We start from the raw sequence: 15,563 nt of genomic DNA, 5'->3' as shown, positions 1-15,563 counted from the left end.
GGCCAGCGTAGAAGCCTCGTATCCTGGTAATATGACCCATTTCTTAGTAGCAGTCGCATTTTACTCCCATTTCATTACTGTTCTTCGTGTCCGCCACCCGCGCACTGCACAAGACTGGAAAAAATGATGGTAGACGAAGGTTGCGCCTACCATCGTTTTTTCCAGACGAAGGTTGCGCCTCTTTGCCGTAGCTTCAGACATAAGGTAAACTTTGCGTCATGTGCCAGGAAGAGCTAGAAACTTCTGGCAAATAATACGACCGTGCATACGCTCAGGTTTGACTGGAGGTGAATCCGCAAGCGCCGAAGCCATCTTCCGGCACCACCAGTGTTCTGCAGTTTCTGTGAGGGCCACGGCGTGTCAACCATTGCTTGACACGCCATGGTTGCAGAAGCACTTCTTAATTAATCGTGCGGGGGCTTTTAAAATGTTTCTGCTAGATGGAGTGCAAAAGATTCTATAGTTTCACCGCAAAGGAGCATTCAGCCGCTGGCCGCCTTCCTGGAAGACATGCATTGATCAATTTTAGGCGCAGGGCAGGAAAATCTGGATTTTTGACAAAGCTTAGGGTCTATATACAGAGTTACCCCTCTTTTCTTGGGCCAAACGCCCTCACAACCAATCAATGCTATTCGCCAGGCTCCCAGCTTTGCAGGTGGTGGTCGTTGACCGCTCCCCCCCCCACAGCAGCCTGGTCCTACTAACCCTGGGGAATGCCCTCAAGGTTAGCCGGAAACCTCCGTGAGCCGTAATAAAGTCGAAATGGTGAAGAGAAGATTCCACCCAAAAGGTGCAGGGCTTTTCTCGGCTCACCAGGCCTCCGGGTGGTAGGTAGGGAATGTATGCTGCCTCCCATCAGTTGCACCGCACCTGCAACTCCTGCAGGTCAGGAGTGGACGCTGCCTTCCATTAGTTACATCGCACCTTGCTGCAACTCCCGCAGCCAACCCCACACTCAAGCCTAACCACGCCTCAGGTGACGCAAGCACCAACACTGTAGACAATCATAAACCGTGAGTTGTTCATCAGCAGCCAGCAAGCACGCAAGGAAGAATCCGAGTATAAATAAGAAAGCGCGAACTACACGCAGAACTTCACACATTCGGTTATTGAAAGGCGAGGACGGCGTGATGCTGACTCTACAGTGGACCTAGATTGCGGAGGAGGCATAATCTGACAAAACATCAATAAATAAAAAGACAAATTTGCTGATCCATGTCTGTAAAGCAATTGGATCGTCCGTAAATTCAACCATATTTTGTAACTTTTGGGGCTGCGTGAGATGTCTGCAGAGTACAGCAACGTGCTTTCATTAAACAGATCCGAAAGAATTGACGCCTACACGCTCTCTCAAGAATTGCACCCTTTCAGTAAAATTGTATTTTATGCATATTTAGGGCATTGTCAGAACCTACACCCAAACAGGCTGCGTTCACGCTGCAGCTGTTCGTTAATCCCCAAGCCCCAGCCCCTGCAGACCGTCGATTACCACCAAGGAACTCTTCTTTCTACCTGCGTGATATTATGTTGAGCCGCATGCGAGCTTAAAATAGGGAAATACATGGTCGTGCCCATTAATAGCTTGCCATCCAGGGAGAGTGAAGTTTGGAGGAGACGATGCTAAGCGGCGGAGGCTCAGGCCTATTTGGAAACATCTCAGGCAGTACTGCCCCAACAACGGGGACGCCTGCCACCTCCGGGACACTCTTCGGTTCCACTGGGCAGGCTCCTGGTGCTGGGGCGACTTCCAGCATATTCGGCACTACAGCCCCCGGGTCCTTGTTTGGTGCTCCGGCAGCTGCAACTGCAGCCCCAGCTACGGGTGGTGCGGCGGCACCAGTGACACCGCCAAAAGAGGGTGGATTATTTGGATCGACTGCATCGAATTCTACACCCTCCGCGGGGGGTTTATTCGGCGGCGGTGCAGGCCTGCCGTCCGGCACAGCTGGGGGGCTCTTCGGTAGTAATACAACCTCCGGTTTAGGATCAGGAGGCAGTGCGACAACCGGAGCCACTGGAGGTTTATTTGGGAGCACTGCTGCTTCCGCTGGAAATACACAGAATGCTCCACAAGGAAGCCTTTTCGGCGGAAGTGCAGGCGCAGCCTCTGGGTTGTCTGACGCCACAAAATCAGGGTTATTTGGTGGAACTACTGCAGCCAACAAGCCAAATGAGGCCACAAAGCCAGGAGGACTATTTGGGGGGATCTCGGCAACGGGAAGCACAGGGGAGGCTCCAAAAGGGGGCCTCTTCGGCAGCAGCAGCGCTACAACGACGAGTTCCAAGCCAGACTCATCTTCTGGAGGGCTGTTTGGCCCCTCTTCATCAGAAACTTCTGAGACGAATCAACCTGCAGGCGGAAAGAGTTCGTCAGGTACTGCCTTAACTGGTGCAGGAGCCGCTGGGGCCGCCGCAGGCAGCGGAACGTCTGATGCTTCGAAAGGAACTGGCCTTTTCGGGAGCTTAGGGGAAGCAACAAAAACAGCCAGTGGTGGTACTCTTTTCGGAAATGCCCCCGGCGTTGTTGGAGGTGTTAGTGGAGGGACTGATGGAAAGGGCAGCGGTTTGTTCGGGACCACCCCAGCTGCCGTCTCGGAAGCGTCCCAGCAGCCGCAGACAGCCGGGCAGGCAGGCACAGCGAGCGGGCCACCCCTTTTTGGCTTTGGTGCATCTGGAAGCAGCGGCAGCGCTGGCGGCTCGTTGGCGGGTACTGCAAAGCCTTCATCAGAGGCGAAAAGCGGGCAGAAAGGAAGCGAGGCGGTTTCTTTGCCATCACCGGCACTCGAGCAGAATACGACCAGTGGGCAGAGTCAAACTCTTCCCGGTGCTAGTAGCACCTCTGCTGCTCCGAGTGCTGCCCCAGCGATCGGCTCCCTCTTCGGAGCCAAGTCACGAAGCAGTGGTGAGACGGACACCGCCCCAGCGACGGGATCACCCGTTCGAAACACACCGGTGCTTCCCCCAGAAGAGGTTGCATTAGAGACAATGCAGCATGAAAGGATGGACGATCTTCTGACTAATTGGGAGAGGAGGCTACAGAGGAAGGTGGGACAGTTTGATGAACTGGCCCAGGAGGTGGCTGCGGTAGAAGCTTCTCTTACTACGCAATCCAGGGCCCTCGCCAGCATACGCGAGGAGCAGCAGCGCGTGCACCGCCGGCAGCTGTTCGTTGGTGAAACCATTGACATGATTGAGCAACAACAGAACGATCTCTCAAACTTATTGGCGTCGATAGAAAGCAGCCTGTTGGCAAAGCTTTCTACCCAGGAACAGCGAAGCGTTTGCTCCACCGTCGAGCAGAGCATGTCACAGCGTGTTCTAGATATTGACGCCCAGATGGATGAGCTGAGTGCTGCTATCGCCCAGGCGGCTCGGAGGACTCAGCCGGACCCAGTAGCCGCCATCTCACAAGTGCTCGCGGTGCATCAAGCAGCACTGGAATCCGCCACTCAACAGTGTACAAAGTTAGAGCAGTGCTTAAAAAGCCTACAGAGATTTGTTGCGTAGGGCCAGGTGTGACGGAAATGATCTCGCTGAGTCAGCGTACACTCGCTGGCAAACGCACGCGAGTTTGCGTCAACCAGCGAACGTGCTTTAAGCCCCCAGATGGCGGCATACACATCTCGTAAGCAGAGCTTCGACGGACAACTGCTGTCGCATCAGTGCTCGAGAGTAGTTATCAGTGCATCTGCACAGAAACGAGCAGCGTCGTCGTGCAACTTCCATACTGTGCAAACAGCAAGTGCGCTCAGTAGCAGCTGAAGAACCAAAATATTATGTAGTGTCTTTGAGTTACTGTCGTTTCTTAGTCCCTGAAGCGCGTATATCCCGACGCCGGACAGCTGTCGCTGCCCGCATGGCACAAAACTGAGAAACCTCGCTACCCTGCCGTGCCGCTGCTTCTACCATTGCAGCATTAGGGGCAACGAAGCGCACTGTACCGAGGGGAAACCATGGGCCTCGGGTACCCTGCTCAAGTCGCTCAACGGCTGCACCACACATAGCCCTTTTTGACTACCAGGACTCTCGCGGGAAGTTGGCAGATCGTACCAACAGCTAACTCAAAGTTCATTGGTACTCGGAGTAGTCTCTACACTAAGCTTGAGACAACGGTAGCTCCAATCCGGCACCACGGGTCATCTGCCGCGTCCACAACTCGAGCGCTAGCCAACGCCTCTGGATCCGCGAGCATCTTCAGCGCTGGGATTCCGAACTGCCAAAAGCTCTCTACCTGTTAAGCTACTTAGCACGGATCTGTGATGGCGTTCGCCCCCGGTGGCGCACTACTGTCCACGGCAAAAAACCGGCTGCGCCCGGCCCCTCGATGCATAGTCAGTGCAGCCAGCAACATGGTCGCCAAGACTCGTCTCTGGTGACGCTGCAGAAGTTTCAAGCAGCTGTGGCCCCTGCCATTCGCAACGCGTCTCCGTGCTTTGCCTTCCCTCGGATGACACAATGAACACGCGACGGGTCCAACGACGGAGCTTACACACAGATCAACTGCGCATCCGTTCCACCGACGACGCGTGCTTGCTTACGCCAAATTCAGATCGTTGCTTCATAATGCGTGAAGGCGATGTCCGGTTTTCAGGTCTTCGTGGGGGATTTGACACAAAACTGGAGGACAAACAAACCACAACGCAGGACGTTCACTGGGCCTAAAACAACTCTGGTGCAGCCACAGGAAGCGTCAAGAGCTCAGCCGCAGCGACAACTAAGGCATGATTAGTCTTACAAAAGGCAAGCAAGACAAATGGCTGCGCTGTTTTGTCCTGCAAAAAAGCACCCGAACCACACAGAATCGCCCTACCCAGCCAACCAAGAAACTGGAGGCTATGTCCACGTGAAAGCCACAAGTACGGCTCTCCTGATGGAAGGGATAAATAATAGCAGCTCAACATACAACATGAAGGACAATAGCAAATACAGGGCATTCGACGGACACAAACAAGCCATGCTCCTTACGTCTCATCTTTCTCCTGCTGCGCCTCAAGTGCATTCTGCACAGCGCCTTCACCAGCCGCGCGCTCTGGCACCATAACTCTGAGTCGGACAAAAAACAGAAAACCAATCGAAATATAACAATCCACCCACGTGCAAGCGTGACCTGCGACAAGTCAGTGACCAGCACCGTCGAAACAAAAAGCTGGCTCTGAAATGCAATATTAGCGAAATATCGACATACGAGGGTCCGCCCGGGTTCGTTGCCATCGAAGGGTTCACTAAATTGCCGTTTCCCGCGGCGACTTGGTTCTTACTGGCATCTCGGCTCCGTCCCGCTGCATCACAATGACAGCAACAATACTCTGTGGCCGGCATTTGATTGCCAGGAGCCCCAAACATACCAGTGAAAATGCGGAACACTTTTGTAAAACCTTACGCGCAAGCCTATCTTGTTCCCTTCTAGAGCGATGCCGTGGCTCCTGGCTGCAGTGGCCATGCAGGCGATCCCCCTGCGATGCAAAATAACGACTCCCACTTGCGGCAGAAATACAACAGCTGCGTGCTATGCGGCGGCCAACATGCTATCTTCAAGAGAGGTCTAGATGTGCGCAAACGGAGTCTGCACACATCTAGACCTCAACCTAGGCACAAACTCTGCTCACCGAGTGACCAAGGTTGGAATTCCGAGCATTCAGCTTCGGCGTCCAATCGAATGCAGCATCCTGCTGCTGCGGACAGTCACACACCAGAGACACACCAGAGATCCCGCAAGTAAATCGAAGAATTCCTGCAAAGGCCCCCCGCTACCGAAGAAAACATCCTTAAAAGGCATATGCAACGTGAAGAAGAGAATGCGGCCTACATCGAATCCCTCTTTAATGTAGAGATCTTTAAAAAGCCCCCGGAGATACGCATAATCCGGCCGATCTTCGAAGCGGAGCTGCCGACAATAGTTAAGATACGTAGCAAATTCCGCTAAAGAGGTAGCACATCCACAGCGCGATATACGGCGGCCGGTTACGTCACGAAGTATCTATGTGATAGCCACTGTTGCAACAGCCCCCAATGGGTCCAACTGTGTCTACTGCTAAGGAGGAGATCTGATACACAGAAGTCAGCTGGGCAAGTGCACACACCGGGATACCCTTTGCATAGGACCTCAACAGGAGTAGACATCTTCTTCTCCATGATCTTGTGGTATTTCTCCTGCTTTGTGTTCGCCTTAATGCCTTGCCAGGGTAGCGTCCCAGCTGCGCCACAACAGGATAGAGATGCATAATATCACTGTTCAAACGAACCCTGAGTGGAAGAATACACCCTGCGTGTCCACGCATGCATGCTTCGTCCATCAGTGATGCTCAGAGTAGTCCTTTGCTACCACTTGTCTCTCACCCCTGCAGAAGTACATGAGGACGTAGCCCACAGCCTCTAAATCATCCCTCCGACTCTGTTCGGAGCCCAGGTGTGCGCTGATGGAGGCGTAACGGGCTGTCCCTGTTAAGTTCTTGTTCTCTCGGTATGGGATGTGCTGGTGTGTCTTCGGATCACGGTACTTCTTCGCAAGCCCATAATCTATCATGTATATCTGAGCATCCAGCACAGAGACAATGTGGGACTCAAGGCACCACCAGTTACATTCGCATGCATGCGATTTGTACATCTGCTCACAGGCCCTAGCACAGAGCAATACTTATCGAACGTAACAGCACAAAATGGCTCTTACCACACTCTGGTGAGGTCCGTTCACTCTGCCGATCAGGAAGTTATCCGGCTTGATGTCGCGGTGGATGAAATTCTTGCTGTGTAAATATTCAACGCGGTCGAGCTGCGCCCACCACCCATGAAAGTCGAGGCGGCCACACTACAAACGCGCCGTCAGCAACCGTAACCCCAACCACGGCAGTATCCTGAGTTGCGTGAATTCGAAATAGTGTCCTATACACACGTCCCAGGAAGCATCATTAGTTTCGCAAAGTGATACGCGAGTACTCACAACTTGGTCAGCGATCATCAGAATAGTCCGGAGCGTAAACTGCCGACTGCACAGGTTGAACAGATCCTCTAGGCTAGGGCCCAGCAGTTCCATGACCATGATGTTGAAGTCAGCCTCCGCATCACAGTAGTAGATCTGTGCTATGCCAGGGGCCCCTTGTAGATGCTTTATGAGCTTGGACTCATAAATGAGCTGGGGGTGCTTTGCTTTGGCACTCTCTACCTTCATCGCCACCTCCTCTCCAGTCTGTACATTCACACCTACAAGAAAAGCAGCCAAAACCCGCAAAAGACCATACAATAAGAAAAAGTCCCTTGGCTGGCTGGCTTGGAGCACAGTGCCTCCACCTTTCCAAAACTGCAACGAGGCCGTACACGCATGTGGCTTGCTCGATCTACATCCACGTTTACTCAACGACTATGCACTGCAGGTCCACGTAGCGCGCTCCACCGCCGTGAAACACTGAAACCTTACCTTTGTAGATGTCTCCAAAGGACCCGGACCCGATCTTACGGCCCAGGCGCCAGATGCCGCCAATCCTGGCATCTCTAAGAGGGTTTTGGTTAGATTTTGAACTGTCTGCATGGTGCGCCATAGTGGCGGGCTATTCATTGGAGGCTCCTATGCAGCATATCAGCACTCGTGCCAGTTGCGGCTCGCCTTCGGGAGCCGCACGTGCGGCTTCCGCTCCCTGGGCAGCCGTTGCAGAATAACTGCAGCAAGCACAGGTGCTGCAGGATTCAATGGGAAGCCACCACGCCAGAGCGTTGCGCAGAAACACCAACAGCCTCCTCAAGCAGTCCCACCTGTTGAGGAAGCAACCAAACTTGGCCAGGGCGCACTCGAATGTGTAGACGGATTCAAGCACAGTCCCTGCAACCCATGTGCCTTGACAAGCAACAGTATGACTCCTCTGCAAGGCCGACGAATGCACGCCAACCGCAGCACAGTCCAGAGCACCAATGATAACGCTGCCTTTATAAATTCGCCCTCTCACAAGTTCTGCTCAGCTAGTAAGCAGGATACGTTGAAAAGGAACTCGTCTTTACCGTGGGTCCTTGATACTCCAGCCTGCAAGAACCCCTGCAGTCACTTTCTCACACCCCGTCAACGGCAGAAACAAACGTTAATACGATGCAAATAAGCGACAGAGACAATCCCAAAGAGCTCTGCCGCGGCTGTGGGTGGCGCGTGCGAGTTGTGCCAAGCACCACTAGGACCGCACAGCCCTGCCACTGCCGCGGCCTTCCCCGCCCGCGCGTCTTGCACGAAGAAAAGCAGTTTACGCTTCGATATCAGAGTGCTCTGCGAATGCTACGGGCCTGGAAGGCTCCAAAGCCACACTGCTGCTTGGTGCCCTGTATGAAACAGTGCGGGACAGCCATTCTTAGGGTTCCTGCAAAAGGGCCACCAGGAGAAGGTGGCGATCGCACCCCCAGGCTCTGCAGCGGTAGATGCGATGTTCTGCGAGAGCAACAAGGAGGAAACGTGAGGCAAAGGTGTACGCGCCCGCTCTCCAAAGCCCCGGGGACCTCCAGAGGGGAAGGCGAGCCTACGGCTTCACCGGGAGGACGCTGAGAGATGGCGGTGCCCGCGTACACAAACAACTACTATGATGTGACAAGAAATTGATTAAACGGATGGAGTCACTGAGCGACGCAGAGGCCAACAGGTGGCATGCTTCTGCCGGGTCAACGAATCCCCGGCCAACCCGAAGATCCGCTGCAGAATGGCGGGACTTGGCCGCCGTCACGGCAATCAAAACTAGTCAGTAATTACAGTTTGATAATGGGGATTTATGCGAAAGGCCTCCAACCCAAAGGCACAGCAAAGCCCCCTGAAAGTTCAAGCGGCCGGCTCGCGGCTCGCGCCGCGAGAAGCGCCGCCTGCACATCAGCACCGCGGCCACATGCTGCTGGCTGCCAGCAGCTGCTCAGCATGCAGAGCAACGGGTCCATTAAAAGCAGTATAGAAGGTTTACAGGAACTCATCTCTTTAGAGTCTTGCTGATTAGTGGAGACCGATACTTACAAGTAGACCCACTTCACACGTTCTCGCTGGCCGGCCTTTACAATAACTCTGGCTTCCAGGATATCTTATGGCTGCAGCGCGGTAGGAGGTGGCTTCCTTACACGAATATGTAAAGATGAAGCTCCCGCTTTTTCCACTTATTAGTTCCTCGAAGGCCAGGCTGAACTGAGACACCATGGTGGTGTGTGCACACGCTGTCCAGCCTTCCTGCGGTCCCTCGTGATGGGGGACGCAACTGTTATACCATGCCCTGTCGGGGGTTGGAACCTAAATGCTTCCTCGCCCTTAGAATGCAGTTTCCGCCCAAGCAGAAGTTCAACAATTGTCTACGGCGTTATTGCAGACAGCAAAGTGGGATTGGGTAGGACTTGCATGTGGAGGTTAGTTGCAGCACTAGCTGGAAAGAGGTGCGCTGCAGCCTATCTCAGGGCTCTCGCCTCCGGCTGCAGTTCCGTATCCCACTGTGCTCATCTGTGGTTTGGGGAAGAGGTCAGCTGCATTTTAGGTATCCTTCCCACAAGCCTTTTAGCACGAGCTCAACTCACGGCCGTCCTCGGATAAAATCGAGAACTCCCGTTACAGTCGTAAGACTGCGAGTGTGTGGTTCTGTGTACTCTGCGAGACTTCGCATGAGTACCACTCCTAATTGGCAGGTGCAATTTTGGAATGGCAGCTTCCACTCCTGGGTCTCAGAACATGGAGAGGAAAACTTTGCCGCGTGACATGTCTGTCGGGCCCCAGGCGGAGGCGGTCTGCAGAATCAGAAGCTACGGCTTACCATTTCACTTCTAGCGTTAAGTATGCGGATCCTCGTTTCTTGTTGTTGGTTTGCCTCTTTCATTTCCAATCTACTTTAAGTACACGTTAGACCAGGCGGTTCAGCCCGTCACCAAGCAGCTAAGTCGACGATGTGAAAGCAGAGAAAAGTCGTGCTTTTCGTTGCCCTTCCCTCAATTAGCTTTCGAGTGCGAGTTATAGGAGGTTTGCTCTCTCTGAATGTGTGCCTAGGGGGTCCACACTTTGGCTGATGCTGCTGAGCGACTGATGTACTCGTCATATAATAGAGTGGATATACTGGCTAAGTATCCACGATTCTTCAGAGTAGATAGCGGAAATAAACAAACCACAAAAAAACGCAAGACTCCCTTCGGCCACCCACCTGTACCTCCATCCTACGGGGACTTGCTCCTTGTAATTGCTCAAGCGTATCTCTAAGATCGTAGCCCAAGCACTCGAAGATAGGTTAAACAGTTTCGGTTGGCCAGCAGGCATGAACCTCTGCAACAGCTAACTCAATACTAAGGCATTTAAGCTGTGAATAATACTAGTCGTCGTCATGCCTGGGAATAACTGGACTCCATAGCGCTGAAGGCGAATGCACAACTAGGTTCCTCTGTCTCGGCTCCAGCCCTCGAAACGTTACATTTCCCACCAGACGCATATACAGTGTGTATGTCGGATGCCGCGTTTGCGGCCGGGCTTGAGCGAAAGGCAATTATAGATGGTGCCTGTAGCATGGTCAACTTGTGTTCAGTTGGAAGGTCCCCTTGGCCGCAGGCTGTATATTGAGGGTCGGCAAAGCGTTTTAAAACTACCTCCAGTGCTAACGAATATAGCAAAGAAGGTTTGGCTGTGCTTTTTAAGCGAGTGTGCCCTGTAGCAGGAGGTGCAACAAAGTGCGTTGCAGCTCATGCGAGGCCGCCTCGTCTCCGCCGCATCCCCACGCCCTCGACAGCGGTGCCCAGGGCGCATGGGGGCTGGACAAGAATCCTACTGTATGTTACAAACGTATATCTTAACTATTTGACCTTGCTACAGCCCACAATGATCATCAGCTAAGATCAACGACTCTCGCCACACTTGGTTACACCCGATGATTCATTGGGGCAGCTGGGGCTAGGCAAAGCCCACTAACGACAACATGGTGGTCTGGTTCTGAGTTGCACTGCTAGTAGATTCATTCACAGATTGTCAAGCGAACTGGCTATGGGAGAAATGAGGAAACTTCAACCGGGAAGTTTTCGATAGAGCGCTTATCTGAGAAGTATCATTCTTTAGCGAAGGGAACTCCAGCGGTGGACCCAGACCTTGTGACTAGCGGTGCCGTCCACTAGAAAGAGGCAATTCGTAACTGTCTGGGCCGAGAAGAGGGGCATGAGAGGTAGAAAGGGTGAGCTTGTTGTGATCATGGAATACTTATGCATCGAAGAGTGGAAAAACGCCACTCTCATCGCTCCAGTTGAGAAGAAAGAGGAAAGTTTCGGAGGCGATCCAACTATAGAGCCCATAAATGTTGGGGCTGTAAATGCCATCCCGGCGCAGAAGCACGTGGGAAGCTACAACGGACAGCAACCGAAAAATTCGGCACTCACACAGTCGGGCACCTGTTTCGAGCGGCGCATCTGCTACTTTGCAACATGCAGTTCCGCATAATTCGAGAATGTAATAGCAAAAAAACGGTTAGGAACTGGAGAAATAAAGTGTGAGCAGCATCGCCAGGGAAACCAACAGAGCAACGATGGAAGCGCCCTGGCCTTCACACAACGGGCGGCGCACTTGTGGGGGCGGAAGAGGTTGCAACCGCTCCTGCGGAGACAATTCGAGCCAACTCTCTGATAATCCAAATTCGTATTATTGCGCTCGTGTTACCCCGCTCTAATTGGAGCCGGCTGCAAAGTGGACATTACACTACGACGAGGAGGTGCAATCTTGCTGAATACTTATTGATGCAATTGCTGCGCCTACGCTTCGTGGATGGCAGACTGGATTATGCGTTATGCTCCACTCTATGCCCACTCATATTTACCAAGGTGGCGTAAGTTTTTTCTCTGAGCGGAATGGTTTTAGAATACACCAGTGCTTTCTTCGGGCCGTTGCTCTCGTGCCTGCCTGGCCTGCACGAAAACACCATCGTGAGGTTAGGCTTGACTGTCGAAAGCCAGCCTCGTAACCCAGAAGCCTTCGACATCCGAACACTGCCTGCAGCGCCGAGGGGACGCACCAAGAGGGCACAAGAAAGCCAAGAAGAAAAACTTCGATGTTCTGTTGTCTTCTTTAACCATGGCAACTTGGCTTCCCTAAATTCGGGTTCTTTTCAAAAGCGCAGGAGGGGGAGAGGCCGAAAATTTTTGCCATGCGTTGGGGAGATCCCTTGGCTGTTCGTCAATCAGTTAGCGCGGTGGCTTCAGTAGTCGACGTACCCGCAACTTGAGAATATAACCTTACCATTACTGGTAGTCTTTTGGAATGGTTCAGGAAATCAACGGAACTTCCTCGAACTCTCCCCACAAAGAGGCACCAACGTCGAGCATCGGGACACACAAGGGCGCACGCTGTTTAGGGTCAGGGGGGGCTGATGTAGCGTGATCTGAAATTATACATATTTATTTCTACTTGCTACTGAAAGCCATATAAGCGTTTAGCGGACATTTACAGTGTTAGTTCATGCAACAGATCGGGATTAGTTATGCTTGGGTGTGGATTCATCGTGCAGTAGGAGTTGCAGCAAGGTGCGCTGTCGTGCTGTGTAGAATGCTGCACAGCACGACAGCACACCTTGCTGCGTCTCACCAAAGTTGGCACGTTTATCTATGCTCGCTCTCATGCTGGCTAGGAGGGACAATGCATGTGTTTAACAACTGTCCATAGTGTTAGCGAGTGCAGCAAAGGTGGATAGGTTGTCTTGCCCGTGGGTTGCTCTGCTGCATTAGTTGCACGTAGGTGCGTTGCAGCTCGTGACATACCGCCTCCTCGCCGCAGTAGCCCAGGCCCTTGGGCAGCTTTGCCCACGACGCCTAGGGACTGGAAAGGGATTTATCTGCTTTAGTGGGACTTGTTTTATTTTGACTTCTTTACAGCTCACGGCGGTCGTCGGAAAAGATCGACAACTCTCGATCCATTCGGGAACGCATCTCAGGCTGCCGTTGGTTAATACCCACCCCAGGTCCTTCTACTGCTGGGTTCAGCTCTCCTGTAAACCCAAGAGAAGGTCAGAGGCTTCCGGAGAACTCCTATTTCAAGTATGTTTGCTCTATAGAGCTCACGACGACCCTCGTCGCCTAAGGTCGAGGACTCTCGTTACTACACTGTCAGAGAAGGTACTAACACAAAGGTGACAGCTGGGGCAAAGTTTTTCTTGACCCTTTTTTTGTTTTGACGAATGAAGCATACTGCTCTTTAGAATCCACTGCAATTCTGCCTTGCAGCTAGCGTAATCACGCCGCATCACACCGCGCATGGAGGCCTGGCGATTCATTTGAAGTCTCGATACCTTGCGCCTGTGTCGTCATATTACTGACAGTGCAAATTTTAACAAAATGTATTGGGATCAAAACTTCGGCTTATGGGTAAAATTATCCGCATGCTGGATCGAGCAAGTGACAAGCTAATTGCGAGCAGCCAAACCCACCCACCCACCCGCTCGGCCCTCGCGGTTCGACTGGGCCGTAAGCACCATTGCATTTTCAGCAAGCCTGCCACCATCTCTGTAGAAAGTCATTATATGCATACACTTAAATGCACTTTTTTAAGACTCTAAAGAGCAGCTGTTAGGCGTGACCCCGCGCCACTTGCCCTCCGAGGTGGCGAGGACGACAGTCCCTCGAGAGCGCGTAGTTGCAACGGGACGCTGTCTCTGCATCTTTGCCCATTCCTTTTTTTGTGTCTGCGTTGTTCGGAACAAAGTATCGAATCTTGAGGCGGTACAGGGGACTCGCGAGGTAGCGCCAGCAGCGCTGTGGGGCCGCCGTCACCACCAACTCTGCACACAGAAACGGGAAATTGTTATGAACTTGCCCCTCCGCACAGTGGCACCCCTTTATCACTTTTTATTTTTGGTAGGCTATTCGGTGTGGAGTTTCTGAGGAGCAAGGCCCAACGTAGGTACCGTGGGCCCCCGGTGGGCTTTGGCGACCGCTCTCTTCACGGCAAGAACCGCAGCACTTGCCAAAGTCCTGAAACTTCATCGGCGTGAAATAGCCATGGGGAAATTAAAAATTTTGGTCCCTTGCTTGTGCTGGAGGAGCGTGGGAGCTGTTAACCAGCCGAACAAGCGGCGTTCTCGAGGCGCCGTGCCGTGCGATCAGATACCTGAAAGGAGGTGTCCCGAGTTGTCAACTCCTCAGGAGCCCGTACGGAAGTTGCAGAAGCCTGAGGATTGTGGAATTGCGCAATCTACCACTGAACTCGAATCGCCGGAGCAGCAAGCCGGGGCTAGGATTGTTGCGGAGAAAGGGGCGAACGAACGACCCCTAAATGCTTTAGCCGATGCCAAGAAGGGTACGCCAGATGATGGGAATAGCGACCTGCCTTTAGCCGTTTCGTCGTCGACGAATAAGAAAAAAGAAGAAGGAGAAGTTGAGCACCCCGAGCCACTTGGCAGAAATTTCATCGACTCACACACGCCGGTCTTGGGGGAAAGGCTGAAACATCAGGAAGAAGGCCGCAACACATCTCAAGAGACAGTGCCAGGAAATGATAGCAGAGTTACCTCCTCCCCAATTTCCTTCATGTGCCTGACTTCCGCCAGTGGTTTAGAAGAGGACCATCGAACAGTCGATTCTATCCCTTCTGTTCCCGGGGCTCAACAAAAAGAAAAGGAGATAGCAAACAAAAAGGATCAACAAGCGGAAACATGCTGCTCCTCCACTGGACAGACAGTGGGCTTGGGTACGGAACCAAATTGTGAAGATCATCAAACAATTTCTCCGACACTTGCCTTCAAGGGAACCCAGAGAGATAATGATGAAACGCACCTCGCAAATGCAGCAAACGCAATACGGAAGGAACATAATGCGGACATACGCCTGTCCACTGACTACATAGTGGATCAGGAAGCGCGGCCAAATACAGCATTTGCTGAATCCTTGGGCGACAGGAAAGAACCAAAGGCAAATTCCAGAAAAAAGAAAAGGAAGTCTTGTCGGAATAAGACTAGCCAAATTCACAACGAAGTGGAACCAAGGAATATTGCTGGCACAGGCAGGGAGCCTGTCGCAGCCGCAGACAGCGCTGTGGCTGATGGTGATCCTTTGGATCATGGTTTACTGAGTAAGGAGCCAGCAGGGGAGTCGCTGAGTCCTCAAGATCCAAGCAAGCAAACGGATGATGCAAAATCTGTGCGAAAACATAGGAAGAAGAAGATGAGCAAGGCGAAGGGAAAGAGGCGGCATGGGAGAACGGGCAGACGCTAACAGGCAACAGTCTTTAGCATCTCCCCTCATCTGCGAAACACGATCGTACAAGCCCTGGCGTTTTCTTTTGGCACGCTCGTTATGCAAAAACCAAAAGAAGAGCCACCCGTATCGGTCCGAATTTATAGAGACTCGGATGTGTTGGAACATTTTTGATATCTTGTATAGGAAGTGTGAGCCCGTCATGAACGCCAACACTCCATAGTTTCTGAAGTCTCCTACCATTCTGGGAAATGCAAGTTCACTGCCAAGGGGAGCTTTTTCGTGAGGAAATCATTGTTCTTCTGTAATGAATGCAAAGCTACTGCACGTTTCTCGAAGAAGTCGTTGCCTTGTAGCTCGAATAGATCCCTTCATGCCGTCCCGGGAACTGTACAGCCTTGTACATTTGATTTCTGAAAACG

At 52.5% G+C, this 15,563-nt stretch overlaps 3 protein-coding genes across 3 annotated transcripts; 2 read left to right on the top strand and 1 right to left on the bottom strand.

The window, feature by feature from the left end:
• Positions 1-1,617: 1,617 nt before the first annotated feature.
• Positions 1,618-3,507, top strand: EAH_00007610 (hypothetical protein, conserved; the record flags this gene model as incomplete). The annotated part of the gene is made up of 1 exon (XM_013395812.1): positions 1,618-3,507. One exon carries the CDS (start codon positions 1,618-1,620, stop codon positions 3,505-3,507), a length of 1,890 nt encoding a protein of 629 aa, XP_013251266.1.
• A 1,207-nt stretch (positions 3,508-4,714) lies between these two features.
• EAH_00007600 (Casein kinase one (CK1) TgCK1b, putative) lies at positions 4,715-7,532 on the bottom strand (the record flags this gene model as incomplete). Its single annotated transcript, XM_013395811.1, has 11 exons — positions 4,715-4,772; positions 4,966-5,043; positions 5,186-5,279; positions 5,381-5,453; positions 5,607-5,672; positions 5,807-5,919; positions 6,081-6,194; positions 6,337-6,529; positions 6,668-6,769; positions 6,938-7,197; positions 7,412-7,532. 11 exons carry the CDS (start codon positions 7,530-7,532, stop codon positions 4,715-4,717), a joined length of 1,272 nt encoding a protein of 423 aa, XP_013251265.1.
• Positions 7,533-13,947: 6,415 nt separating this feature from the next.
• EAH_00007590 (hypothetical protein, conserved) lies at positions 13,948-15,159 on the top strand (the record flags this gene model as incomplete). The annotated part of the gene is made up of 1 exon (XM_013395810.1): positions 13,948-15,159. The coding sequence occupies one exon, from the start codon at positions 13,948-13,950 to the stop codon at positions 15,157-15,159; it is 1,212 nt and encodes a 403-aa protein (XP_013251264.1).
• Between the last annotated feature and the right edge of the window lie 404 nt (positions 15,160-15,563).

This window comes from Eimeria acervulina, genomic scaffold (assembly GCF_000499425.1).
Source record: "Eimeria acervulina Houghton genomic scaffold, Eah_scaff35, whole genome shotgun sequence".
NCBI classification, from domain to species: domain Eukaryota; phylum Apicomplexa; class Conoidasida; order Eucoccidiorida; family Eimeriidae; genus Eimeria; species Eimeria acervulina.
This window is presented reverse-complemented; position numbering and strand designations above follow the sequence as displayed.